A 27,981-nucleotide genomic window follows, 5' to 3' on the forward strand; every position below is an offset into this window, starting at 1 on the left:
GTCACATTGTGGTAAAAGCATGGGGGGTGGGGGGTGGGTGTAGAAGTTTAGTTGTAATCTCTAGAGGTATCACTGGGAGTCTGTGTCCCGTGTCGTGATGTCATAGCAGCTCTCAGGGCACAACGGCTTTAAAAACCTCCCTCCGAACTAATGAGTGATGCCGTCATTTTGATTATATTATATAAAAATGTAACTTTTACAAAAAAACAACAACCTTAAAACAAGTTTGACTGAATATCAGATGTGGATGGAGCAGGTGAAAACAAGAACCAGCCACCACCAAATACTGACGTTGGGCAAATTAGTTTTAATCTGTCATCTGGGACGAGGAAAGGGCGTCTGAGGCCAAATCGCTTTAGATAAGAGCACGCCTTCAAACTTCCCTAAAGCCAATCAGAAAGACAGCACCTACTTTGGAAAACAAAAACGAGTAACAAGACAACATGCCAGTTGATTTGACTTCATCTAGACACAAAAACTCAGGAAACACATCTATTTACTTTCTTCCTTATATTGAATAATAAAATTACAGTTTGCAGTTTACTTTTTATCTTACTGTACGAATAAAGTTTCATTGATTGACATGATACTTTCAGTATTTAGAATATTTTCAAACGTGAATAGTTGTAGTGGCCATGATTGTGTTAAGACATCATTTAGGCGCACCTGTCACCTGTGTTAGTTTGGGTTTGTTGGACAGGGCCCAGTATTTTTTGTTGACCGCTTCTATACATGATTATGAACTCTGCTTTGACGGATCGTATCATAAGTGTCATCTGTGGCAACGATGAAGTGGAATAAATCACCACACACAAACAAAGTGGATTTCTTGGTCATAGTTTTTTGTGGAGCTCGTCGCAAACAGGACCTGCCGCAGCCTCTCTAGTGGCTCATAACCTGCAGCCGCTACCATAATGGTTCACTTTAAATCCCAGAACCATGTTGGTCTCATTTACTTTCTACACCTTCTTCTTTCTCTTTCGGCTTTTCCCATCAGGGGTCGCCACAGCGAATCATCCTTTTCCACCTCACTCTGTCATGGACATCTTCTACCCTAACATTAGCCAACTTCATGTCCTCTGTTAAGACATCCATGTATCTCCTCTTTGGCCGTCCTCTTGCCCTCCGGCCAGGCAGCTCCATCTCCAACATCCTTCTACCAATATATCCACTATCCCTCCTCTGAACATGTCCAAACCATCTCAGTCTGGCTTCTCTGACTTTGTCGCTAACACAGGCAACATGAGCCGTCCCTCTGATGTACTCGTTCCTTATCCTGTCTAACCTGGTCACTCCTAAGGAGAACCTCAACATCTTCATCTCCGCTACCTCCATCTCAGCCTCTTGTCTCTGTCTCACTGCTACCGTCTCTAACCCATAGAGCAGAGCTGGTCTCACCACTGTCTTGTACACCTTTCCTTTGAGTCTTGCTGACACTCTTCTGTCACACAACACTCCTGACACTTTCCTCCAACCGCTCCAACCTGCCTGCACTCGCCTCTTCACCTCTTTTCCACAATCTCCATCACACTGAACTGTTGACCCCAAGTACTTAAACTCCTGCACCTTCTTCACCTCAGCCCCCTGTAACCTAACGCTTCTACCTTGATCCCTTTCGTTCAGACACATGTATTCTGTCTTACTACGACTGACCTTCATGCCTCTTCTTTCCAGAGCAAACCTCCACCTCTCTAGCTGTTCCTCCACCTGCTCTCTACTCTCACTGCAAATTACAATGTCATCCGCAAACATCATTGTCCAGGGAGATTCCTGTCTTACCTCATCTGTCAGCCTGTCCATCAGCATAGCAAACAAAAAAGGACTCAAAGCTGATCCTTGGTGTAGTCCCACCTCCACCTTGAACTCCTCTGTCTGACCTACAGCACATCTCACCACCGTCATACTTCTCTCATACATGTCCTGAACTACTCTGACATACTTCTCTGCCACTCCAGACGACCTCATACAGTACCACAGCTCCTCCCTCGGCACCCTGTCATACGCCTTCTCTAAATCTACGAACACACAATGCAGCTCCTTCTGGCCTTCTCTGTACTTTTCCATCAACATTCTCAAAGCAAAAATGGCATCAGTGGTGCTCTTACGGGGCATGAAACCATACTGCTGCTCACAAATCTCCACCTTCTTCCTAAGCCTGGCTTCCACTACTCTTTCCCACAGCTTCATTGTGTGGCTCATCAACTTTATTCCTCTATAGTTGCTGCAGTTCTGCATGTCACCCTTGTTCTTAAAGATCGGAACCAGAACGCTTCTCCTCCATTCCTCAGGCATCTTCTCACTCTCTAAAATCCTATTGAACAACCTCATTAGAAATTCCACTGCTGTCTCTCCTAAGCACTTCCATACCTCCACAGGTAGGTCATCAGGACCAACGGCCTTTCCGCTCTTCATCCTTTTCAGAGCCTTCCTAACCTCATCCTTTCCAATCTCTGCTACTTCCTGCTCCACAACAACCACATCTTCCTCCCTTCTTTCCCTGTCATTTTCCACGTTCATCAGCTCCTCAAAATACTCCTTCCATCTTTTCTGTACACTCTCCTGGGTTGTTAGCACCTTTCCATCTCTGTCCTTAATCACCCTTATCTGTTGCACGTCCTTCCCATCTCTGTCTCTCTGTCTGGCTAGCCTGTACAAGTCCTTCTCTCCTTCCTTTGTGTCTAACCTGTCATATAGCTCATCGTAAGCTTTCTGTTTGGCCTTTGCCACCTCTCTCTTCACTCTACGCTGCGCTTCCTTGTACTCCTGTCTACCTTCCTCAGTCCTTTCTACATCCCACTTCTTTTTAGCCAACCTCTTCCTCTGGACGCATTCCTGTACTTCCTCATTCCACCACCAAGTCTCTTTACCGTCTTTCCTCTTTCCAGATGACACACCTAGCACCTTCCTACCTGTTTCCCTGATAATCTCTGCTGTAGTTTCCCAGTCATCTGGAAGTTCATCCTGACCACCCAGGACCTGTCTCAACTTCTGCCTAAATTCCTCACAAGTTTCTTCATTCTGTAGCTTCCACCACTTGGTCTTCTTTTCTGTTTTCCCTATCTTCTTCTTCCTGACCTCCAGAGTCATCTTACACACCACCATGCGGTGCTGTCTGGCTACACTCTCTCCTACCACCACTTTGCAGTCAATAACCTCTCTCAAATGACCTCGTCTACATAGGATGTAGTCCACCTGGGTACTCCTACCTCCACTTCTGTATGTCACTCTATGTTCCTCTCTCTTCTGGAAGTAAGTGTTGACTACAGCCATTTCCATCCTCTTTGCAAAGTCCACCACCATCTGTCCCTCCAGATTCCTTTCCTTCACACCAAACCTGCCCATCACCTCCTCATCACCTCTATTGCCCTCACCAACATGCCCATTAAAGTCTGCTCCAATAACAACTCTCTCTCCTCTGGGGAAACTCTGTATGACCTCATCCAACTCACTCCAGAATCTCTCCTTCACTTCTAGCTCACAGCCAACCTGTGGCGCATACCCACTGACTACATTCACCATCACCCCTTCGATTTCTAACTTTAGGCTCATCATCCTGTCTGAGACTCTTTTCACCTCTAGAACACTGTTTACAAACTCCCCCTTCAGAATCACTCCTACCCCGTTTCTCTTCCTATCAACACCATGATAGAACAGTTTGTATCCTCCTCCAATACTACGTGCCTTGCTGCCCTTCCACCTTGTCTCCTGCACACACAGTACATCTACCTTCCTTCTCTCCATCATGTCTGCCAGCTCTCTGCCTTTCCCTGTCATTGTGCCAACGTTAAGAGTCCCTATTCTCAAACCTATGTTCCTGCCTTTTCCCTTCTCTCTCTGGCCACGGGCCCTTCTGCCTCCCCTCTTTCTTCCACCAACAGTAGTCAAATTTCCACCGACACCCTGTAGGTTAACAGCATCGGTGGCGGTCGTTGTTAACCCGGGCCTCGACCGATCCGGTATGTCTAAAGTGTTGTGGATGATTCGCATGGTTATTTTGGCAATTTTTACGCCGGATGCCCTTCCTGACGCAACCCTCTCTATTTATCCGGGCTTGGGACCGGCACAGAGGCAACTGGCTTGCAACCCCTGTGGCTAGATTTACTTTCTACACCAAATATCTGTAAAGTATTAATGTCAGATTTTTCACAGCTCTGTTTTTTATGGGCATTTAATAGGTTATAAAAGAGTTCAATGAAGATTATTTGATCAAGAAGCCTTCAGTGCATCGCGTCTGTGTTCCTTCTGGTCTCTTGGTCATAAGTAGCGCATGTTCTATCCACCTTCACGATCCCCAACTATCACATCGTTCTGTCTAGTGTGGACAGTTAAAGATTTCTAATGTGCGACATTTATTGTGTAAATGTGAAGCTGTTAAACAACAATGAATACAACAATGAAAATACACAGAACTTAGGATCACCTATAAGGATGTTTTTTTCAGAAACTCCAAATTATTTAACCATAACCTTTGCTTTGGTTTCAAAGAGTGGGCAGCCAGTCAACCTTTCTGAATCAAACACTGACTTGTTCTATTGTATTGACATACAGAACAGTGATTTCTGTCTGGTAGGTGGATGGTGTCATGTTCATTTGGTTTGACTGAAAACAGCCTCCTGTATGGGTGTAGCATACCGGACTGTTTTGGATTAAAACCTGTCAAATTAATGTGATCACTTCCTTTAAAAGCTTAGAGTAGAAAGAGAATCCATTAGAACCTGACTGGAACTTCTGTTCAGGTCAACTTTTCAGTGAAAAGCCTTGGGTTCTGGACAGGTTTGTCCAGGAGAGGTTCACTCAGTGGTCCCGTCTCTGGACGGGTTTGTCCCGGACCAACAGGAGGCGGGGTGATGATGATCCACCGGCCTGCAGGAAACTGTCTCCATCAGCACAAAGATAAATATTCAAGCGGGGGGAAGGGGGGCATCAGCGGGCGCCCCCAGCGCCGCTCAGCCTTGCTGTCACCCCAGCTGGAGGGCCGCCATTGGCTGAGCTGCCTGTCAATCGGGGAGATTTCGTCTGCGTCACTGCCGCGCGGCCTGTGATTGGCTGCTCGCTGGGTCTCATCTCACCGCCGATTAGCGCAGATTGTGTTCACCATGTTGGATCGAGCGCTGCCTCTGGATTCCTGGTAATCGATCAGCAGAAAGCAGCTCCACCGGTCCGGACCGCGGAGGTTCGGCTGTGGAGTTTCGGGTCCGTGTCGGTGCGACAGCGGCGGTTCCCCCTCGAGCTGGGTTCGTGATGCGGCGCGCGGCTCGAGCTGCTGCTAGCTCCGGGCTGTCAGGCTGAGCGGCGCGCGGCGCGGAGCTGGGTCATCCCGCGTTCACACGCACCGAACTGCTCGGGTCACGTGTCCCGCTGCATGAGCACCTGTGGGCCACCGACCCGAAGCGGGCGGACGGACCGAACTTGAGAAACCGACTTCAAGGCTTTGCCAACCCCAGTCATGCTCGCGGCCCCGTCCCCGCTCCGAACCTCCGTGGACCTGCGCCGCTCCGTGTGACTGAGTGGAACGGATGGGGGCGGCGTGCTCCCGGGCCGGGAGACACCCTCTCTGCACCGGACCCCCAGCTCGGAGTTCACCTCCGACCGCGAAGTAGCTTCCTGCGCGCTCAGAGCAGAAAAGTCCGTTCGGAACAGCGCCGAACATTTCTGAACCGCCAGAGCTGCTCGGTGGGAGGACTTCCGGTGCTGATCCAGAGCGCGTGGACGCTGGACCGCGATGCGGGAGATGAAGCTGCGGCTGCGCGGCATGTGATGTAACCAAGGCCGCTGCTGTCAGGACGAGGCCGCCTCATGAGGGCCGTCACGGGCCGCCAGCTGTCTTCCTGGACCGGGGTTCGGGTTCTGTTACTCTGAATCCCTGAGAACTCTAGAGCGTGGAAGTGGGTCGTTGACACGATGCTCCACAGACTTCCCCTCCTCTGTCATTGAAGCGGGTCGTCTCATGTTGGATCCTCAGCGGTTCTGGTTCTGTTCTGGCTGAGTGTCTGCTGACCTTCCTCGTCTCCTCAGGAGGTGGATGGCTCTGTGTGGCACCACCGCCGCCAATGCTCCAAAAATGATGGCAGCTTACCCCGGCGGCTCCTCGGCAGTGGCTGCTGCCCATCACCACCACCAGCAGCTCCAGCACCTCCCGCCGCCCCACATGCACCACCACCACCACCACCACCACCACGCGGGCCAGCACCACCTGCAGCACCCAGGCTCCGCTGCGGCCGTGCACACGGTCCAGCAGCACACGACCGCAGCGGCGGCGGCGGCGGTGATGCTCAACCCCGGCCAGCAGCAGCCGTACTTCCCCTCTCCCGCCCCCGGACAAGCCCCTGGGCCGGCAGCCGCCGCCGCTCCTGCCCAGGTTCAGGCTGCTGCTGGTGTCAAAGCCCACCACCAGCACCAGCAGAACTCTCATCACCTCCAACAGCAGCTGGACATTGAACCGGACCGGCCCATTGGCTATGGAGCATTTGGGGTTGTCTGGTAAGTGTCCACAGGCCTGTCATCACTCCCCCAGGTTCTTGAAACGGGTGTTGGACCTGAGTTCCTGCTGGTTTTGGCTTTTGGTTTTGGTTCATGCTCTGGACTCACCAAGTTGTTCTGATGAGGTGTCAGGCACTTTGGACCTCTGATAGAATAAACAAACAAATGCTACCTTTCTGAAAATCCATCAGGTGCTAGCTAGCACATTGACTTAGTCTGAGGCTGGAGCCAGAAAGTTTTCATCAAATATTGAGAGATGAACTAAAAGGTAGAAGTGAGAGGGAAAAAAGAGGGAGGTAATGGTGGGGAGCACTGACAGCAGGAAGAGGATAAAGCCATGGCACAAAACCAACCCGGGTTCTCTGAGGGGTACCCTGACCATTCCTCTGTTTCTGGAAACAGAACGTTTTTTAGCTCTGTGTTTACATGGAGCGTATGCATGCGTGCGTGTGTGTGTGTGTGTGCATGCGTGTGTGCGTGTAGCGGTGGGTAACTGGTGGAGGGTACAACAACAAAGGAAAAACAGACTTTACAGGAAAGCAAAACAAGCGGGTCTTCCCCCATTTGCCTCCTGTAGCCAGAATCGGCATACTTTCAGCGAGGCACGGAGGTAGTGGAATGATAATGTGTCATCTGTAAACAAAAGTAATATATATTTAGATGTTTAAGCCTGCAACTTTGAGTCCTACACCGTTTACAGACAAAACTTCATTGTTGTGGACTCAGACTGCTCACATAGTTTCATAAATGACCATTGAGTTAACCCTTTAACTCTGGAGATGTCGCCGTTGACACCGAAGTAAACCACGCTTTTTGGCGTCCCGCAACTGTTGGACCATTTTCTCAATCAATGTGAATCATCTGACGCTGATACGGAGACAAGCAGCTTCTCGTATCGGTTTTGTGCTGCTATGCAACACTTACTGAAAGCATATTGTTGCTCAAAGGTGCAAAGTCACTTTTCTTGGAAATGTAATGAGCTGACTGATGTTGTTTTGTGAAAGCACTTCACTGCTAAAATGTATTGCAAATCAGCCCGTGGCGGCTTTTCTCTGCTGAAGAATCCCTGGAAGGACTTTGTGTAAATGGTTGAAGAGTAATCGAAGGAACGTCTACGGTAAGATAAAGTTCCTGTGTTAAAGGGTTAAAAACACAACATGGAAACAAACATGTTGAACATTTCCATAAATGCACATATCTAAATATGGCAGATTTTGAGATTCGAAGGAACAATAGAACAAATCTATAGTTCCCAAACCATCCACCCAACAAAGACTTGTATACAGGTTTGACATTGCTGGTTAATGCATACACAGATCCCTGTTCTGAAGTGGGGACCTGTACAGTATGGGCCCTGCTGTCACCCTGTAACAGCTGGGATTGGCTCCAGCGCCCCCATGGCCCTGCACAGGAAGAGAAGCTGTCGTCAACAATGACGGTGTTGAGCCCATTTGTTTCTCGTCATCCTGATTTAGTTGCATGACGTGACACTATGATGGTAGAGATGGCTTTGGTAATTCTACAAAACATCGAGGATTAGCTTTTAACTTTAACTTTATTTAACAACAAACCATCAGAACATAGGAGAAAAATACTTCTGGGATCATTTAAAGTTTCCTTGTTTGATTGGTTAGTTTATATTTAGACATATTCTATAATCCCCAAAACTCGTCTGTGTCTGACTGAAATGACAGGAAGTGTGACAAGCAGAAACTATCATACAGCGCTTCATGGTAAAATAGAAGCATGTGCACGCCCACCGTGCACTCTCCAGACCATGACAGGCAGCTGAAGCCAAACCCCGTCACAACATTTAGGGTTTTGAAGGAGCCACTGGTTCTGTTCCTTTGACTGAAGCTCATTTAACGACACATTGGGTTTGAATGTAAACTGTGCTTTCAGACTGGACACATTTGGTTCCTTAAGGTGAACCAGAGTTTGTTAATAATGACAATAATCCAGAACAAATTTTCAGTCTGGATAAACCCAAGCGGACCCTGGTCCGGGACCAGGAACCGATCTTTGGAGGTGGTCTCGGTTCTGAGCTCCGGTTCTCATCAGTCTGAATAGACTCCATGTTCGGATCAGAACATCTGGACCAAAAAGGCCACTGCAGCCGGGCATTATGGGATGTAAACAGACAGCCGCGGGCAAACATGGACCAACGATGAGACACAGCAACTGATTGAAACGTGGTCTGATGAATGCGGGCTCATTAAAACAACTTTGAACGTGATCCACATGGCTTCAGACAGTTATATGTCACAGACACTTCTCTGTACCTTCATAGCCGTCGTCTCCTCGGTAACCGCCGTGCAGCACGACCCCCCCCCCGGACCAAAGTAAAGTGTTGGACCTGACGTTGATGCAGACGTTCAAAATAAAGTCTGAATCAGTGAACTATCCCGAAAGAACCCGATCCAGACCAACGGACTGTTCCTATCTGAACACACCCACAGATTTAATCTGACAAATGCTCATTGATTCTCTCATCTCTGGTGTTTCCATGTTCTGATTGAGTGCACACACCTCATCCGGGTAATCGGCATCAAGAAGTGCAGGGAGATCTGGAAGAGAGGTAGGGTTGCAGATCTCAAGGACTGGTATTGGCCAGCCCTGCATTATAGGAATACTTAAAAAAGGAAAAAGCTGTGAGTTATCTTGGTGTCCTGCAGAGTTGAATGCCTCCCTCCGCCATCATCAGGTCTGAATCCTTCATCCTCCACGTGCTGCAGGGTGCAGGAGCCAGCAGTCGCTGGTCGTTGACACAGAGCAGGACGTTTGTAGATCTGGATAAAGGTGTTGAGGTGGGAAAATGTGGTTGACACAACCCCCCGATGTAGGCCACTGTCAGGGGGAGGACAGCCAGAGAGGGGAACAGGGGGGTCTGTAATCATGGGACATGCAGCCAACATAAAATCCTACAAAAATGGTGATCAATATTGGAACTATTCAGTTGTCCAGTTCTGATCCTGATCCCAGCTCAGAGGAAAACAAAGACGTTCGTGGATCTGTCTGTCTGCAGGTGGATGATCAGAACTGGCCGGGGAGCTGATGGCCCGCTCCGTGTATTTTTTATGTAACATATACAATCTTTTTCAAACTGCTTCTGATTCTGCAATTTTAAATCAAGAAATTCTCAGAAACACAGTTTTCTTTAGATATGAGAAAAATGTTAGCAGGACCTGTCAAAAACTCAGTCTTCATCAGAGTGGATCCTTAAGCTACGCTGTAAGAAAGATCTGGATTTTCTTTGTGAGGGAAGACGTTTGTGTAATCCGGGCTGACATGAAGACGACTGGAGCCATGGAGAGCCGTTTCATCTGCATCCACATGCTAAACGAGAGCATGTGAGGGAATAGGAAGCATGATTGCAGAGATATTTCTGTCAGCGTGTCATCCTGAATAATGAGGCCATTAGGTCTTGTGTGCGATGAAAAAGCCAGAATAAGCTTCCTCACTTCAGCTTCCTGCCGATCATCTCCTGGCAGAGCCGGCTGATCCAGTACTGAGGCTGCACGTGAAGGAGGGATTAAAGATCCCGTCCCCACAGCACTGGGTCACTAGCTTGAAGTTGGCCTGTGCATTGAGCACAGTTGAGTTCAGCAGAAAACCATGTCCTCTGGTTGCTGCTTCTGGTGCATGCCTGCTGGATCTGCCGTGGCCCAAACGCTGTTTGTTTCACGGACGTGGTGAGAAGGGAGTGTCCTCCACCTCCACGGAGGACCAACCCTGACCACAAACAGGAAAAGCTGCGGTGGTTTCGACAGAGGGAGGAATGTGTCAGCGTTTGTGCAGTTTCATGTACGATGTTGCTCGGTTCATTCTTTAGATCAGGGCTCCCCAAATCCATGTCTCGAGGGCCGGTGTCCTACATGTTTTCCAACCAACCTGCCATTGAGGCTACTCACTGGCTAAACACACCTGATCCAGGTAATCAGCAGAAAATAAGGGAAGGTCTCTGGTAAACCAGTAGGACACCGGCCCTGGAGGCCTGGAATTGTGGACGCCTGCTGTGGATCCATGCGAGCACCGCCATGTTTGTGCTGAAAGGGTCTTCTTAGCAGAAAGGAAGGCCAGAGATGTCTGCGGCTTCCTCTGTTTCTGCTGTGAGAGTGGATGGACATGCAGAGTTTACGATGCGTTCAGCTCGGATGTGCTTTTAGTGGTAAAACGCATTACAATGTTCTTGGAGCGGAGTGGAGCTTAACTTGTGAAACCTGAGTCTCTGCCAGATGATGAAAAATTCAGAAATTTTTCTTCTTATCTCAATGTTTTGTCCTGAGTTTCTTAAAGTCTTCCGATCTGTTTTCAAAGTGTTCTCAGTGGTCTTTAATCATGATGATGCTGTTTTTAGCCAAAATCCATGAACCTGTGTCGTTTTCTAGGACCTAGTTTCTGCAAAACTGCAAGAGTTCATCACCTCTGAGTTGTGGATGGGACTGTTGGTGTGGAGTAAGCTGACCTCCATTTCCCAGGGAGCTGGTGGCCCCGCTGTGGCGACCCCTGATGGGACAAGCCGAAAGTAAAAAATTTGTGGTCGGTCATCATAGTCAACATTGGTTCATTTTAAACGATCCGATTGGATCCGATCCTCTGACCTAAAGTGGATCCAGATCATCTTCATCCAAACTTCCAGACAGAAATTCCTGCTACTGAACAGTGAAGTTTTCCAGATTCTTGGATTTCTTCCAGATCATCAAGTGGAAATGAAATCTGTGTCCAAACAAACAAGTAAACAAGAATGAATGTCAAATCCATTCACATGTTAGTTTCCTAAAGTTCTTACAAGTGAACATTCTTAGAACATTCTAGACACTGGATGGTCACATGACTTTATTCAAAGTCTGTCCACACATTGGACTGGAATGATGGACTTATATCACACGTGTGTTGTCCGCTGATGCACTTGGTCATTTTTAGGTTATAGTAAAATCAACCTACCTAATGGTATTTTCCAAGAACGATATAATCGATTTATTTCCTTTTGAAATGAGTTTATAATGGTAACGGCCAATTCCACGAACAGACCGATTGATTGGATTGTAGGAATGGAAATCAATTCATTGGTTATTGGTTACGTCCCTATTTTCTACTGAACAATCTTTTTGTCTGTTCCTGATTCACAACGATGATACCAAAAGCAGCATTTTCATGGAGTGGGTCTTTAAAGCTGCTACGTTCTAAATGTACCGGTAGTTTTTCTTTCCTGACACAGAAACATTCCGATGAGCCGGACACTTTTCCACAGCATCAGGTCTTCCATGTCATGTCGGTGCCGTGTTCAACTCCAGCTTCCCCCGTCAGTGTGTTTCAACCACAGACATCTGTAAACTAGATCTGACCAGCAAAACATAAAGGGAGTAGAGCCCCCCCCCTGACTGGACTCTGCTCCGCCCACCCCAACCATGTGCTGGACATGTGAAGGGTTTGCCGAGCCTGAATTGGGGGGGGGGGGGGGGTCTGTAGCCTCAAACGCTTCATGATAGAAGTTTGGGATGGAGCTGAAATCAGGTCTGTTCAGGGTTCAATAGATCATGGATAGGAAGATATTTGTTTTTCTGAGAGCTAGACGTCCTGCAGGTTTTCAGACCAGGGGGGCGGGGGGGCTCTGATTGGAAAATATTGGCCAGTGTTTGTTCTGACCTGCACTGCTTCTGTCAGAGGAGGAATCCCCCCCTCCAAAGAGCTGCATGTGTCATAGTTTGTTACCAACCAGTCCGTGGGCAGACCCCCCCTTCCCCCCCTGCTACTTTCTGGGCCGGTGGTTGATGTGTTGTTGTGAAGCAGCAGACCTCTGTGGCTCACGCTGATCCTATCTGAGGCTTCGCTGAAGGTGACACAGGGCAGGAAAGGCTCTTACCCCCCTGCTGTGCTCCTCACGAGGCCTTGATCTCCAGACTCCTCCACTAAGCCCTCAGGAGGACGCTCAGCCAATGAACCACAGCTCTCTCTCTGCTCATCCTCTCAGTCAGTCCCACACTCGCTTCACCCTTTTCAGGAGAACAGGACACCTGTGTTCCCACTGGCAGCTGTTGGAAAGAGGTCCAACCTCTGTCCCATTGAAGGTTTCAAACATTAGAGGGCAGTAAAATACCCCCCCCCCCCCACACACACACACACACTCTTGTGGGTTTTAGAGAAAAGGATTGGTCATCCAAAACCATATTTTCCATAGATCTCCATAGAAATGCCCAAATAGCATTCTTGACTCCATCCAGTCATCATTCAGTGGTTCAGGTGCATTGTGGGAGTTTACCTGTGGTTCTTTTACTCCAGCATTTGTATGGAAGTGATTGTTTAGCATAATTAAAAATAAAAGTCAAAACCAGAAATGCTTTTTAATTTTCAAAATGAAGCTGCATTTTTTTGACTCAAAATTAAAATGAAAAAACAATCCACCAAAATGCTTTTTCATTTTCTTTTTCAACACTGATTATTCTGTCACTTAATTAAAATGATGATGAAAATGGTATTTGACATTTCATTTTCAAAAAGTTCTCTGGTAAATATGTAGCAAAATTCATTTAGAAATGTCTAATTTGACAATTAAAATGGATTAACAGAAAGGTATTTAATTTTGAAAATGTAACTGCATCAAATGACTCAAAATTAAAATGAAAAAGCAATACTTTAAAATGCTTTTTCATTTCTACTTTAAAACTGCTCATTCTGTATCATGAAAATGAAAATGCAAAGAGGGAGATGCATTTTCATTTTCACATCCACCCTGCGAATAGTGTCACATATGTCAATTCGACTTAGTATTTCCAGAGGGGAGGCGGGGCGATGACGTCAGTGCTATCTCCGTGTGCCCGGCTGCTAACAGACTCATGCTAGGAGCAGTGTAGCTTTGTGTATGTGGCAGAGAAGACGGCTTTGTGACGGTTGTGAACTCCTGATGACACACAGCTTCTCAGGACTACATAGCAGCATATCCGCCTTTCTGCGGTCCGGAATTTGGGACCACAGCCTCATTTGGAAGCCCCGCTTCAGACAGAGCTAACTCGAAGCTAAAGACGGCCCGCTAGCCCGGAGACGAAGCTAGTCCAGGGAAGCTTTGAAGCGCAGGAGGAGGAAATGCTGCTACGCAGATCTGAGAAACTTTAAACCATCGTATGAATTTATGTTTGCAGTGGTGTCCAGAACAAAATAAAGGATGATGTTATCTCCACATATTTACATCCAAGATGCTCATTGCCCGCACAGAGTTTTAAGTACCTCCACGGCTAATGTTTTTAGCACATATTAGCCTAATGCTAACCCATCTTTCCGGTCCTTGCAGCGAAGAAAAAAGCACTGACCGCACAGATCTAAAAATATATGAACAAGCAGGTCCTTAATAATAATCATAACTGTAAAAAAGCACATTTAGAAGATAGTCTCCTGCAGCTTCACGCTGAGTGTGTGTTGGTCCAACCAGCAAACGTTTAGCATGAAATCTGCTATAGCTGTTGATGGATCCAGCTGTCATCGAACAGCAAAATCAGCACGAAGCTGCAGGAGACTATCTTCTAAATATGCTGTTATTCATATGATGGTTTAGAGTTTCTCAGATGGTAGCAGCATTTCCGCCTTCGGCGATCAAGAACTTCGGATCACGAGGCTTCACGTTCCGGCTGCCGGTTCGAAGACAAAGCTAGGCCGCTAACACAAAGCTACACTGCTCCTAGCATGTCTGCGTCTGTTAGCTGCCGACACATGGAGATAGCACTGACGTCATTGCCGTGCCTCCCCTCTGAAAATACTAAATGGAATTGAATAATGCGACAATGTTGTCAGGGTGGATTTTAAAATGAAAATGCAATCCCCTCTTTGCATTTTCGTTTTCATTATGACACAGAATAAGCAGTTTTTAAGTAGAAAATGAAAAAGCATTTTGAAGTATTGATTTTTCATTTAATTTTTAGTCATTTGATGCAGCTTCATTTTGAAAATGAAAAAGCATTTCTGTTTTTATTTTTTATTTTTAATTATGCTACACAATCGCTTCCATACATTTGAGGATGGCACCATGAACATGAGGCTGCTTTAGTGTCAGTCTGGATGTGTGTCCACATGCAAAAACTGCTGATCTTTTGGGCTTTCAGGGTGTCGGATCAACACCGTAGCACGCACACATGGATGTGTGCAGCGGGCTTTTATAGAAGACATGCAGAACCTGAGGAGGATGGAGTGTCTCGCCTCTTTCTGTTGTCTGCGCTGGCTCCTCACCCGTGTGGGGCCGTTTTTCCCGCCACAGCACCCGCTGTAGCTGACGGGGTTTGTGTGACTCAGCTGCTGTGTGGGAGACTGAGCTGAAGATTTCCAGCCTGAAACTGGCTGTGGTGTTGGCAGACTGGTCCGTTTCTGCAGGTTGGAGGCTCAGACGTGTTTCAAGTGCTGATGGCGTGTTCAACCGCGGAACTGAAGGAAGGGTGTGGTCTGAGGATCAGTGTGCAGAGGAGGAGCCTGCAGAAGAACGGAGGATGAAGCTGTGCCACACTTTGACTCTTTTCTTCTCCTCCAGGTCTGTGACCGACCCCAGAGACGGAAAGCGAGTCGCCCTGAAAAAGATGCCCAATGTCTTCCAAAACCTGGTTTCCTGCAAGAGGGTGTTTCGAGAGCTGAAGATGCTGAGTTTCTTTAAGCATGAGAATGTGAGCTCATACGAGTGGTTTAGGTCTTCCCTTTGACGTGACGTGACGTGCTTCTACCTGTCTCTCTGTTTGCAGGTGCTCTCTGCTCTGGACGTACTTCAACCTCCACACATCGACTACTTTGAAGAAATGTATCCTTCCAGCTGCAGAGGCCTCCTCGGGGGGGGGGGTGTATCAGTGATGCAGTGATAAATCTGACTCCGAATGGACCAGATCTTTGATTGGGGTTGTCACACGTTTCCAGGTCTGCATGACCTCTCACCTGAGGTCATGTGGCCTCAGGTGAGAGGTCATGCACATCCCCCACACTCAGGATTTGGTTCACACACACTCACACACACACTCACACATGGTCAATTGTATTTCCCTGAACCGTTCTAAACTTGAAAACCGTCTAAACCCGTTTCAGTGTCATGTTGTTGCTGTTTCTCCGTCCTCGTTCGTCTGACGGCGTTTCCGTTTGGCCTACTCCCGTAGATCGGCTGTATTTGATGTTTGCTCCAAAGGCAGCAGCCGTTTTCTGAAATGGCTGTCGGCGTGTTGGCGCTGCGGCGTTTCCGGGCTCGCCAACGGTTACCTGTGGTGACGGTGACGGCCAGAGCTCTGCTTCAAACCCGTCTTATAGCCGTTGCTTTAAATGCAGTTCCTTAGGTTAGATCTGGGATTCCTCCAGATGCATTTATGTTTAAAGTCTCTTTCTAAACACAGTTTTGTCTGCTGTACATTATTACTCTTTCCATAGTCAAAAGGGAGACTTAATACTTAAGACTTAATAAAAAACACAGAAGCTGCACAGTCAGGACAAATGAAAAAGGAGTCACGTGGGATGCTGGTAGTCATGGTTGCCATGTCACAGGTTTCCCAAACCGCTGAGTCAGCTGTCACTGTTTTAAACCACACACATGGTGGTGAGGAAACCGCCGGGCCCTGCTGAAGCAGAAGCAGAGCGGCGTCACGGTCGGCCTGTCTTTTTCTGGTGTGTTGGCTGACCTTAACCTGCTTCTCCTCAGCTACGTCGTGACTGAACTTATGCAAAGCGACCTCCATAAGATCATCGTATCTCCACAGCCTCTGAGCTCAGACCACGCCAAAGTTTTCCTCTACCAGATTCTGCGAGGTAGGCCCTTCCTCCGTCATGCAGGGCCAGCTGGAGGGTCAGACGCCCTGAACCTTGGCTGGCCCTCTGCACATCCTCATCTGCAGCTGCTGTTCTCCAGACAGTTCTCCTTTAAGAAACATCAGAGGCTACATGTTCTGTCATGGGAACAGATATGACTCTGGCTCATCTGCTGGTCATGTCTAGCTTTTCGGGCTCTGCCAAACTAACCTGTCCTCTCCACCCACCAGGACTGAAATACCTTCATTCTGCTGGAATTCTGCACCGAGACATCAAACCTGGCAACCTGCTGGTCAACAGCAACTGTGTGCTGAAGGTGTGTGTTCCTCTGGACTCCAGAAGCGGGTCAGAACCTCGTGGAGATAAGGTCCTTCACCATGAGCAGCAGCAGGAGTTCTGCTGGCTGTGGTCCAGAGTCTGCCTCTTTGGTTTGAGCCCAGCGCTTTGTAATGTTTTCTTTTTGCTGGTGATGGCGACCATGAGGGACCTTTTCCTGCGTGCTGCAGTGGAAGTCCTTGCTCAGAGCCCTGTGGGGCTGTCTTGCAGATCTGTGACTTTGGCCTGGCCCGCGTTGAGGAGTCAGACGAGTCCCGGCACATGACTCAGGAAGTGGTGACCCAGTACTACAGAGCACCGGAGATCCTCATGGGGAGCCGCCACTACTCCAACTCCATTGACATCTGGTCTGTGGGTTGCATCTTTGCAGAGCTGCTGGGCAGACGCATCCTCTTCCAAGCTCAGAGCCCCATTCAGCAGGTGACCGCTCTCCTCCTGCAGAGACCCTCAGGACGGGCTGCTGGCAGCGCCCAGGCCTGCTGCTCTGCTGAATGCAGTCTCTGTGGAGCTGCTCTCCTCTTTGACCTATGGGGACAGGGAAGGAGAAGCTGTGGGAGGTCAGACTCAGACAGGAAATGAGCGTTTGAAGAGACAGCTTGAGAGTTGACAGGTGTGCTAAGATGACGTGATGATGGACAGACTGACAGGTGTAGGGGCAGGTGCAGACAGACACTAATGAGAATGTGAGTTGAAAGTGGGTGGCGCCAAAGCAGCGGTGGGTGGAGCAGATGGAGCGTTGAGGAGCGAGCAGCTTCCGCCGTGGTTTGGGATGATGTGAGCATGTGCAGAGGAAGGACAGGGAACGCTGTCAGCCATGAGGAGAGCTGTGAAGTCATGTCTGTGCCACCAGGGTAAAAATGAAAATAGGAAATATTTGCTTTCACATTTTTTTCTTTTTGCTTTAGGAGATAGGAAAAAAGCGAGATGAGACACAACGCATGTGAAAACGCATGCGTTGTGTGTTACAAACTCATGTTTGTTACAAATGCAAAAATATTTTTTGAAAGCAAAGCAAAAGTATTTGGTGGCAAATATTTAACAAATTCATTTACTACTTGGAGAGTTTTGTTTGCAACGTGGGGGCATCAATATGACTTTATAGAGAACAGGAAGACCAGAGAGAATTGTCATGTTGTGTTGAAAGAAGATGCAGAGAGGAGAACCAGGAGAGGGATTTAGCCTCCACAGTAGCTGCTGCTAAAACAGCTGTTTCCGTGCAGCTGGATCTGATCACTGACCTGCTGGGGACGCCATCCATGGAGGCCATGAGGACGGCATGTGAGGGAGCTCGCGCCCACATTCTCAGAGGACCCCACAAACAGGTGAGCTGCCTCGGTCCTTCTCCGTCTGGCCTCCTTGCTGTGGGCGTGGTGTGTAATGGCGCCGCAGCGCGGTGCACCCCAGTGTCGGGCCAATGCTGTTGGCTTCCTGCTCTGCAGCGGCAGCGATGATGTCTCTGTCTGTTTCTGTGCAGCCATCGCTTCCTGTCCTGTACACACTGTCGAGCCAAGCGACCCACGAGGCCGTGCACCTCCTCTGCAGGATGCTGGTCTTTGATCCCGTGAGTCTCACCTCAGATCTGCATGCTGATTTGTAGATGAATGAGCTTCATTCATGAATCACTGGAGGCGGTTTGTGTGGGCGCACGCCGTCTGCCGCGGCCGGTTCCTCTGGGCAGACAGAACCAGCTGGTTCTCCTCACAGCATAGATCCACACACTGGATTTTCACCTCTTGTTTGTCATCATTGCAGCATTTTTCTGAAACAAGTCTTCCACTCCAGGAGGAAACATTTGTTAATGCACAATTTAAAATAGAGGCTAAATGACTTGGTACAACTATGATGGGGAAATGTAGGTGGATAGCAGAAAAGAATCTGAATTCCCAACAGCAGGCAGAACTGAAGAAATGTCTCCTTTAAAGACAGAAAAAGTGAAACAATCCTTTTTTGAGAACCAGTGATGGCAAACATGTTTTCTTAAACTTTGAAATACTTAACGTTCACAAAAATCAACAAAGAATGGCGACCTCAGGTGGCCACAGGAAACCATTGCAGCCCCCTGAATCTCAGAGGAGCATCATCATTGGAAGCTTTTGTTCGCTCATTCTCCTTCTTGCACGTCTGGTAACACCAGCTGGAGTTTGAGTTTGTCTCTTCAGGGTTTTTCTTTGGTGCTCGACTGAAAACTGGAGTAAAAAGCTTTCAGCCTTTGATGAATGCACCAACTTCCTGGTTTTGTTTGGAGGCAAAAAAGTGACCAATCAACCTAAATGTTGACTTGGTGTCAGCTGTGGATGCAGATCGGGCTCTCAGTCTGACAGACCGATGCGTTTCTCCCCAGTCCAAACGGATTTCAGCAAAGGACGCCTTGGCCCACCCGTACCTGGATGAGGGCCGCTTGCGCTACCACACCTGCATGTGCAAATGCTGCTACACCACCTCCTCCGGCCGTGTTTACACCAGCGACTTTGAGCCGGTCACCAACGCCAAGTTTGACGACGGCTTCGAGAAGAACCTGACCTCCGTCAGACAGGTCAAAGGTGAGGCTCGCTGCCCCTCAGAGGCATGAAGTCGGTTCATGACAGTTTGTGTTTGGTCCTGAAAACGTCTGTGCTGTCGGTGGTCCTCAGCCCCTCGTATAAGCATAATCCCACCTTTGACACTATGAGCACATCAGAAGGCTCTGCAGGTTCAGTCACTTCCAGAGTTCAAGTTCGGTAACGGACAAAGAAGCATTATGGGATACTAACGTCTGCTTCAACTGGACTGATCAGGAATTGCTGTGATAATCTAAACCAGGGGTCTGGAAGCTGAGGGTTTTGGAGCCACTTGTGGCTCTTTTATTCCATTATTGTGGCTCTTTGGCTTTAAATAAAAAATGCAAATGCTTCGAAAAAATATTAGGTTAGTTCAGAATGTATTTTATTTTGAAATAAATTTGTATGCTATTTAAATTAAAAGAAATCAAAATTTTTATACCTATGGAAAATTCCACACTGTCATCATTCAGTTATAAATAAAAGGCTTAATGGCCTCAAAATAAGAACGTGTATTTTTCCAAACGGTGAAGTTGGACTTTGTGGCTCTTGTTGGGTTTTGGTCAGTAGGAAATCGGCCTGTTGGCATCAAAGGTGGCCGACCTCTGACCTAAACAGAGTTAGCGGTTGTTGGCGGTTTAGTCCTCCAACATCCCAGCAGCAGTGTTCACGGAGAGAAGAAGAAATGCTTCTTTGAACAACAAACAACTGTGCTCCTTTGGAAATCTGTATGGGAGCTGCCAGCAGCAGCCGTCATTGACTTTAACAAGAGGAACAAGTCCAGGATGTCACCCAGGTTCTGGAAAGATCTAGAAGGTGGAGTCCTCCATCCACCGTCTCCAAGGCTGTGCCTTTCAGAAGCTGTAGTTCAGTGTGAGGTGGAGGCTTGACTCAGATCTGTTCTTCACAGAGATCATCCACCAGTTTGTGTTGGAGCAGCAGAAGGGCAGTCGAGTGCCGCTGTGCATCAACCCCCAGTCTGCTGCTTTCAAAAGCTTCATCAGGTACGAGTCTTCAGTTCAGGTTCCTCTGAAGCCTCCCAGAAGGAGCGGGGCGTCCTTTTTACAGCTTCCATAACCTCCACTACATGGCATTACAGTTCAAGGATACAGAAGAAAAGTCATAATTGATCAATTTATTCATTTCAGATATCTCAGATTAGGAAGGAATCTGAGATATTAAAGTGAGAAAATAGAATGTACTGCTTCAGATGAAGATTTGTTAATTGATCACTAGACTACCAAACTAGTAGAAAAATATCATTTCATTTTGTTTTGGAGTAGTGTAGCCTGTGTGTAACCTTCATTTGAATGAGTCAATAACAAGTATTAGGAGAGCGAGAGTGAACTTTTGTCTAAAGTTTCACTGATAAGTCCACTGATAAATCCACGAGTGTAGACATCAAATGTTTAGAATCTGGAGCAAGTAGCAGAAAATGAATGGCTACATGAAAACCTTTGTTTCACAAAATGCATAAATTGGAGGTTATGAAAAAATGTGAGTTGGGAACAATATGTTTACACCATAATTGGGCAAAAGAGGCAAAACGGCCATTGATGTATAAATCAGCCAAAGTTGTGATACCTTTCTTCTTCCAGATAGTGAATGCCCAATCTAACTGACCAGGTTTGAAGAAGGGGTTTGGCAAATTGGAACAAATATAGAAGCCTCTGGGATAAGAGGTGAAACGTCTTCTAACTATAAAAACCAAGTCCAGATGACAGCCCCTAAACCTACTACTATGATTTCACTATGTACATTTTTATTCTCTGGTTCCTTACTAGATAAGTTAACGGTTGTAAGGAATTCCCTGTGAATTTTACATTAGATTAAGAAAGCCAACCATTGGCAAAAATGTTGGCTGTCCGCTGCCGACATTTCAGACACAGTACACACACCGGTCTTTCCTCATCTCCCACTGTTGTCACCGTGAATCCCAGCGCCAGAGAAGACTCATCATTTTTTCTTGTCCTAGCTTATGGGAGACTTTCATTTGTCTCTCTCTGCCTTTCTCTTTGTTATTGTGACAAATTTCTCCATTCTGTCTTTCATGGGGTTTGCTGACAGCAATTTGAAAAGTTATAAAGTCTCACGCAGACTTTGGCAATAAGAGCGCAACTGGGCCACCTGCTGTCGTGGATGTATAATTACACTGTACAATTACACTGTACAACTGTATCAAATGAATTACACATTCACAAATAACAGATGTAGAAAGGGGATATTACTCGACTGGCTTTTTCACAGCTACCTGTCCAGTCTAAAAGCACAATCATATCTATCTATCTATCTATGATTGGGAGAAACAACAATATACAGATTTTGTAGATTTCTTCCCCTACTGGACTGATTAAGTACCCGATGAATATTTCTTCAGCGGACCGGCCTTCTTCCATTCATTTTCTTAACCCGCTATAACCTATGTGTAACCTCTTCCATCCTTGTGCTGCGCTTGCGCCAAAGCGCCCCGACTACTACCGTGTCAACCTGCTGCTATGATGACCGTGGACGCCGATCCACCGTTTAGCGGTCTCTGTGTTGGAGGAGCGCAGGGGAAAACAACTCTGAGCTACAGAGGATATGAACAGGTGGACAGGTAGAGAGGAAAAGCAGGTAGAGAGGCGGGGAGGGAGGCGACCGCGGTGTCAGCTTTAAACAACGCAACTTCTAAGAGGAGGGGCGGGGCGGCAAACCCCCAACAACGGGTTAGATGACAGAACCCATTAAACGTCTCTACCTGGTGCGTTCACGGAGCTTCAGAACATAAGACTTCAACAGCCACCCAGCCTAACGTAGTCCGCTATTATATATTCATGAGTGGAAAAAACCCGCCGAACAGACCCTAAAACCGCCCAAATTATGCATACCCGCCCAAAGCCATTTTTACCCGCAAATTTAGAACCAAAACCGCCCAATTGGGCGGAAAACCGCCCAATCTGGCAACACTGGTGACAACCCCTAAACCTACTACTATGATGGAATCCACCTGGATGAATGAGAGTCTTCATAGACGTACATAGTGATAGATTATCAATCTCGAGCCTCCAGTTGTAACCAGGAAGGCATGTTTTCTTGTCTCACACTAGTGGAGCACTGGTGTTTCCAGTAGGTGAGAGCTCTAGACTTAGACGCCCAATAGTAGTGCTTGAAAATGGGAAGAGCAAGGCCTCCACTATCTGTGATTTATGGACATGAGTTTTTGAGATGCGATGCGACTTGTAGTCCCACTCAAAGGGCAGAATGATAGAGTCCAGTTCTCTTTTAAAAACATACATTCAAAAAAATTGACAAATTCTGACACCAATCTGGGTAAAATAACCATTTTGACTGCATTAAAACGTACAAACATAGATACAGTCAAAGTCCTCCGCACCTCAATATTGTTTTAGGTTTTTCTGCCAATACTGTAAAGTCTAAAAAGATGTTTAGGATTCTTTGTCAATTTAAGCCCCAGATATTTGAAGTGCTTGCTTACTACTTTAAAAGACAAGGTGTCGAGAAATTCTTGAGATTTCTTTTCCCTCAAACATGAAATCACTCTTTTCCCAATTTATTGTATACCCATAGATGTTACCAAATAAATTACCATAGTCCAGAAGAACGGGAAGGAAAACCGTTGGATTAGCTAGACAGAGCAAAAGATCATCAGCATACAGAGTCACACAAGACTCTATTTTCCCACTTTGATGCCCCTGATGTCTGGATGGGTTCATAGCTCTACTGCAAGTGGTTCCAGCGCGATGTCAAGCAGCAAGGGGGCCATGCTGCACCCCTCTTTGCAGAGAGAATGGTTCTGATTTGTTCCTGTTTGTAAGAAGGAAAGATCTGGGTTTGTGTACAAAATTTAAGCCCATTCAATTAAAGTTTTATTGCAGCCAAATTTTTCAAGCGTTGTGAAAAGTATGGCCATTCTATTGTATCAAAGGCTTTGTGGCCATCTAAAGACGATACGGCCGCACCGTCAACAGTTTTGCACTCTGCATATAGAATAATAAGATCTTTGCGAACGTTACAGAAGGAATACCTTCCCGAGATAAAACCTGTTTGGTCAGGGTGTTTGATCTGGGATATGCAATGGTTCAATCGTGTGGCTACGATTTTTGTTATTTTTAAAACATAATTTAACAAAGCTTACAGTTGGCTAGATCTGTACCATCCTTTTCTGATCCTTGTCTTTTTTCAAAAGAACACAGACATTTGCATGGTGGAAGTGATTTGTTTGAGAAATTGTGGCGAATCATTCTCAGTAACAGAGGTGCCAGCTTAACTACTGAAAGCCTGGTAAAATTCAGGACAATGCCCGTCAGGACCGGGAGCTGTTCCAGCAGGGAATGCTTTTATGGCCTTGTGACTCTCAAATACAGCAAATGCTAAATCTAAATGTTCTCTCGAAGATGCGTTCAATTGTGGAGGAGAGATTTGAAGAACTGATCCAAATCCTCTAGTTGATATCAGAATGGAATTCTCTAGGCATTTGTTAATCTCCTGCAGGTCTCAGTACCAACCCTGTTCTTGATTTAACTTTATAGATGGCGCGGTTTGCCCGCTCTACCTTTAATTGTCTCACAAGTGAGGCTTTTTCCCAAATTCAAAATGGTTCTGTTTCAGTTTCAACCGCAAATTACTCAACTGTTCATCCAAAAGAGAATCATATTCATACTGTAGTTTAAGTATATTATTGTAGCCTGAAATCTGTTGATCTGCAGATTTCAGTTCTCCCCCTATCTCTTTCAAATGACCCCACCTTGTGTAATGATCTGTCCTCTAATGCAGCGGTCCTCAACCCCCAGGCCGCGGGCCGGTACTGGTCCCTGGATCATTTGGGACCGGGCTGCAGAGAAAGAATAAATAACTTACATTACTTCAATTTTATTAATTTCGGAATCTGAAAGATGTTTTATTTTGAAAAATTGCCCGATTCTCTGTTCCGTCCGTCTATGTCATTCTTGACGCAGGCCAAGGCGCTCTTCTCGATCACATGATAGTTTACCGCTAAAATAAAACCCAGAAGCTACCAAAATGAGCTAAACAAATCCTTTAGGAACAAATCCTTTTCTGTTATTTTAAGGTCAAGTAGATTGTGAAGATGTCAGCAGTGTGAAAAACGGCAGCTAGATCTGCTGAAGACTTCTTAGGATTGTGGGTTGAAGGGAACCGGTATGATCAGAACCATAGGGAAAGGTTCAGGACACTGACTGTATCTGAGAACTGGACCAACTGGGACCTCAGCCATAGAAAACTCCAACTTGAAGGCAATTTGTCATCATTTTTTTTACAATACGGACGCCCATCTGTTGGCGCCAGACGACGTCAGTAAGCCGTGATTGGTCCGAGTCGTTCCATTGTTTCTATGGTAACCACTCTCACCAATCGGGAGTGAGCTTGTTGGAAGGCCACACCCCCTAACACTTAGTGGACTGCATGAATCTGTCAGTCAAAAGCTTTGACTCTTCTAGGTGGGACATATGCCATCACAGAGATATCTGATTGGTTAGTTTAGAACTTGAATAACTTCCATAAAGATAAAATATCATGATAGAAAACAGGATTAGCAGGAACGTGATAAGAAAGGTAGCAAGAATATCAAGGCAGCAGGAACGGTTCTTCTGACCAATAGAATGACTGAGGAACAGCTGGTTACTTATCTGTAGAGGTCTATGGGATTCTGCATTCTTGGAGCCAGTGGGTACTTCCTGTTTGGAACCCCAGGGGGGAGGGGCCGCTCAGTCCAGTTCTCCTATACAGTGAACGGTTCTGGCTGGTATGGGGTCTGACTTTCGTCTGTCTGTGAACAGCTCCACGGTGGCGCAGCCCTCGGAGATGCCTCCATCGCCGCTGGTGTGGGAGTGAGCGCCGCCGAAGCTCCTCCTCTTCCCTCTCCGCAGACCGACTGCTGACCTAAAGCAAGGACGCTTGGAAGCATCGTCTGACTTCTACGTAGCATTTCACTGGAGAGCAAGACTCACAGCCCGCCGTGTCTGAGCGGACACCACGGCCAAATGAAGAAAGCCACTAAAACCTGCATCCTGCTGCGAATGACTGGACTGGCTCTGCCCAGAGAGGACTGGGGTTTGGTTGACCAAAGGAGAGAGGTTTGCAGGTTAAACACACTTCTCCTGCAGAAATCCAGACCTTCCTGTTTCCTCTGACGAGCTGCTGGTCAGGACTTCTTCAGGTTTTCTGCATTTTTCACCCATTTTTAGTCTGGTCCTCATTCCTGATCCTCTCCACTGCAATCTGCTGTTTGAGGTCCTTCCAGCAGATAACAAAAACCCTCCAGACCCTTTTTGTAGTCTTAACCCCCCCCCCCCCCCCCCCCCCTCCCACAGTGGAAACAGTAAGGACTTGACTGAAAATGGTTGAAGAAGCAGAAAGTGTCCAAACTCTGAAGAATGGATGATTCTTGATGGATCAGGTGAGGAGACATGGTAAAGAAAGGAAGACTGCATTGGGACTGTATGACTACTGTTCTATGATACACGTATAGATATATAAATATATATAAATATATGGATCTATGAAAACCCTCCCAAACTGAGCTCCCCTAGAGTTGGACCCCCGACTGTCTGCGTCTGCTGCAGTGGTTCTGTAAACTTCTGAAGACAATCGATTGTAACTTTGTGCTGGTAGGTGCTACTGACCCCTTATTTTATTAAAACGTGATCTTAGGTACATCTGAGTTTTTGCTGGCAGGAGGGGCTTATTGTCGACACCCCTTCACCTCACGGCGTTCAGCTGTGGGGCAGACGGACTCGGCCATGCTCCAAGACTGTGTGGGGGAGGGGTGGAGGTGATGCTGAAGCTCTGAGACCCAAGGAGACCAACCCCCCCTGTAGGAAATTCTGGGATGTTGGTGAGAAGCTGCGTCCTAAGCAGCCGTCGGAACCCTCTAACGGATCCCAGGGCACCCTGGGATGAGGGGGAGGGGGAGTGCCACTCGTTGCTGGTCGCATCCTCTCAACTGGGTTTGCGGGATCTGAACCGAGAAGCCGGGTCCGTTCTTCATCCTCATCTGAGCCGTGAGGCCGGGTCCGTTCTTCATCCTCATCTGCACGGGACGCCCGCCCTCAGGATTGTGGTTTAGCCCCTTCTATCCAGGCACAGCTGATCCCGGGTCACGCATCACAGTAGCCGAACCTGTGTGGGCGTGCACGTTGTTTCTCAGAGTGCATATGCGTTTGTGGGATTGTGGGACAGCAGCTCTCTTCTGGTCTCTACCTCCTGATCCAGTGACCCGGTTCTGTTTACCTCCACTCACGTTTCCAGCTTTTTTACTGATAGAATAGAACTTCCTGCAGCTTTTCAGTCTGTCCTGTTTGTACGGCTGTCTCGACTGTTAGCTCCCATTCTGACCCGTCAGATCCTTGGGGGGAGGGGAAGCGCCCGCTCCACCTTCCGCTGGATTCGGACCCACGGCTGGTTCCGACAGCTTCAAGCAGTCAGTCATCTGCAGCCCAGGGGCCGTTCCCAGTTGAGCCCATTCGTGTTCATGGTGTGTCCTGTACAGACCCCTCTAGACCCCCATCTATTTAAAGACAGGACTCAGTTCTGTTCTGGGGTTCTGGTCCGATGCATCTCTGCTCTCAGCAGGTGTGGTGTTTACAGTTTGGTCCGTTGATTATTGGCAGAAAGGGCTTCTTGTTGGGCCCTTCCCCTTTAAACCAAGTCTCAGCAGTTTAGCTTGAATGTCCAGAGAACGTCAAAACGTTAAAACTTTTCTACCAGCTCCCTTTTTTTAAGCCAGAGAGAGCTCCTCTGGCCCTCCAGGACCCTGCAGAGCTGGTCGTCCCAGACAGACCGGGGCGCCCCACAGACCCCCTGATCCTCCAGGCACTTTGTGAACAGATCACACGTTCATTTGGGTTCCTCTTTGAATAGAACGTGGTTGTCATGTGACCAGGCTTTTGGTATGATGTGAACCGTTCTCTTTCTCATAGTTTTTTATCATCAGCCTGTCTCACCAGGAGCATTAACACAAGCAGAGTCGAGTTTAACGGACAAGCAGGACTTTGTTTAAAATGACTTTATTTCAGGAGAACAAAGGAAACTGTGCTGGGGGAAGGACAACCACACCTTAAACTTTTAGGAAGGCTTTGGGGACGAAGCTGGTCGTTGCGGGCCTCCTCTACGGCTGATCATGTCCTTCACAAGTGTCCTCTTGCCTGTGGCTGTTTTGGCTCTAGTTACCTGACCTTCAGTGACCTTGAGATTCACCATGGATGGACTAAGCGGTTCTGGGAAATGTGCAGCCTTCGTCTACAGAGACGGTCCGAGTGTGGTCATGTGACTGTCCTCACCTGTCCGGGCCTGGAGGTGCTGCAACCCGTTTGGTTGTGAGGAAACACACCTGATCCGACCCCCCCAGGTCACTCAGGTTGTTTACATCCTTCGTGGTTTTTAGGTGATTAAATTAAGATGGGATCTGATGGATCTCAGCTTGGACCTAAGGGGCAGAAATGACCCGGAGGGGCTGCCCGTTGACTGGATGAGAACTTCTCAGGAAAGTTGTCAGCTGATGGTGGAAGAGCGACTCCCCCTCCCCCCTCCTAATGATGTTTTTGTGTAGACTGTCAGACATTTCCTCTGTGCTGGTTGGTAGTCCTGGGGCTGACAGGGCCACGCCCCTCTGCTGCAGGCCTGTAGGACCCGGGTATGTGTGGGAATGGAACAAACATGTCTGTGTTCCAGCTCTGTGCTTCTCTGGACGACTGCTGGGTGAAACAATAAACTTTGGATGAAAGCAGCTTCCAGTGTCCTCTTCCTTAAGACTAAGCTAATCTCCACACTCAAACCATCAACCTGGACACCTGGGGGCGCTATACCCCCTCTGCATCTGAACTTAGAACATGTCATGTCAACAAAGAATCCTGGT

At 47.5% G+C, this 27,981-nt stretch overlaps 1 protein-coding gene across 1 annotated transcript; it reads left to right on the forward strand.

Moving 5' to 3' along the window:
* The first annotated feature begins 5,054 nt into the window (after positions 1-5,054).
* nlk2 (nemo-like kinase, type 2) lies at positions 5,055-27,852 on the forward strand. Its single transcript, XM_023961338.2, has 11 exons — positions 5,055-6,480; positions 14,990-15,119; positions 15,195-15,250; positions 16,130-16,236; positions 16,467-16,552; positions 16,783-16,992; positions 17,793-17,894; positions 18,047-18,133; positions 18,914-19,112; positions 20,020-20,113; positions 24,905-27,852. The coding sequence occupies exons 1-11, from the start codon at positions 6,023-6,025 to the stop codon at positions 24,957-24,959; spliced, it is 1,584 nt and encodes a 527-aa protein (XP_023817106.1). The 5' UTR covers positions 5,055-6,022; the 3' UTR covers positions 24,960-27,852.
* The last annotated feature ends 129 nt before the right edge of the window (positions 27,853-27,981 follow it).

This window comes from Oryzias latipes, chromosome 13 (genome assembly GCF_053564925.1).
Source record: "Oryzias latipes strain Hd-rR chromosome 13, Olatipes_Hd-rR_3.1".
In the NCBI taxonomy this organism is placed as follows: Eukaryota; Metazoa; Chordata; class Actinopteri; order Beloniformes; family Adrianichthyidae; genus Oryzias; species Oryzias latipes.

What these genes read in the sequence shown, in the direction of transcription:
- nlk2 (XM_023961338.2), top strand. Translation starts at nt 6,023, where the DNA reads ATGGCTCTGTGTGGCACCACCGCCGCCAATGCTCCAAAAATGATGGCA. An exon ending in ATCGACTACTTTGAAGAAAT is followed by an intron (nt 15,251 to 16,129) that starts GTATCCTTCCAG and finishes GCTTCTCCTCAG; the next exon opens with CTACGTCGTGACTGAACTTA. An exon ending in CTCCGTCAGACAGGTCAAAG is followed by an intron (nt 19,113 to 20,019) that starts GTGAGGCTCGCT and finishes TGTTCTTCACAG; the next exon opens with AGATCATCCACCAGTTTGTG.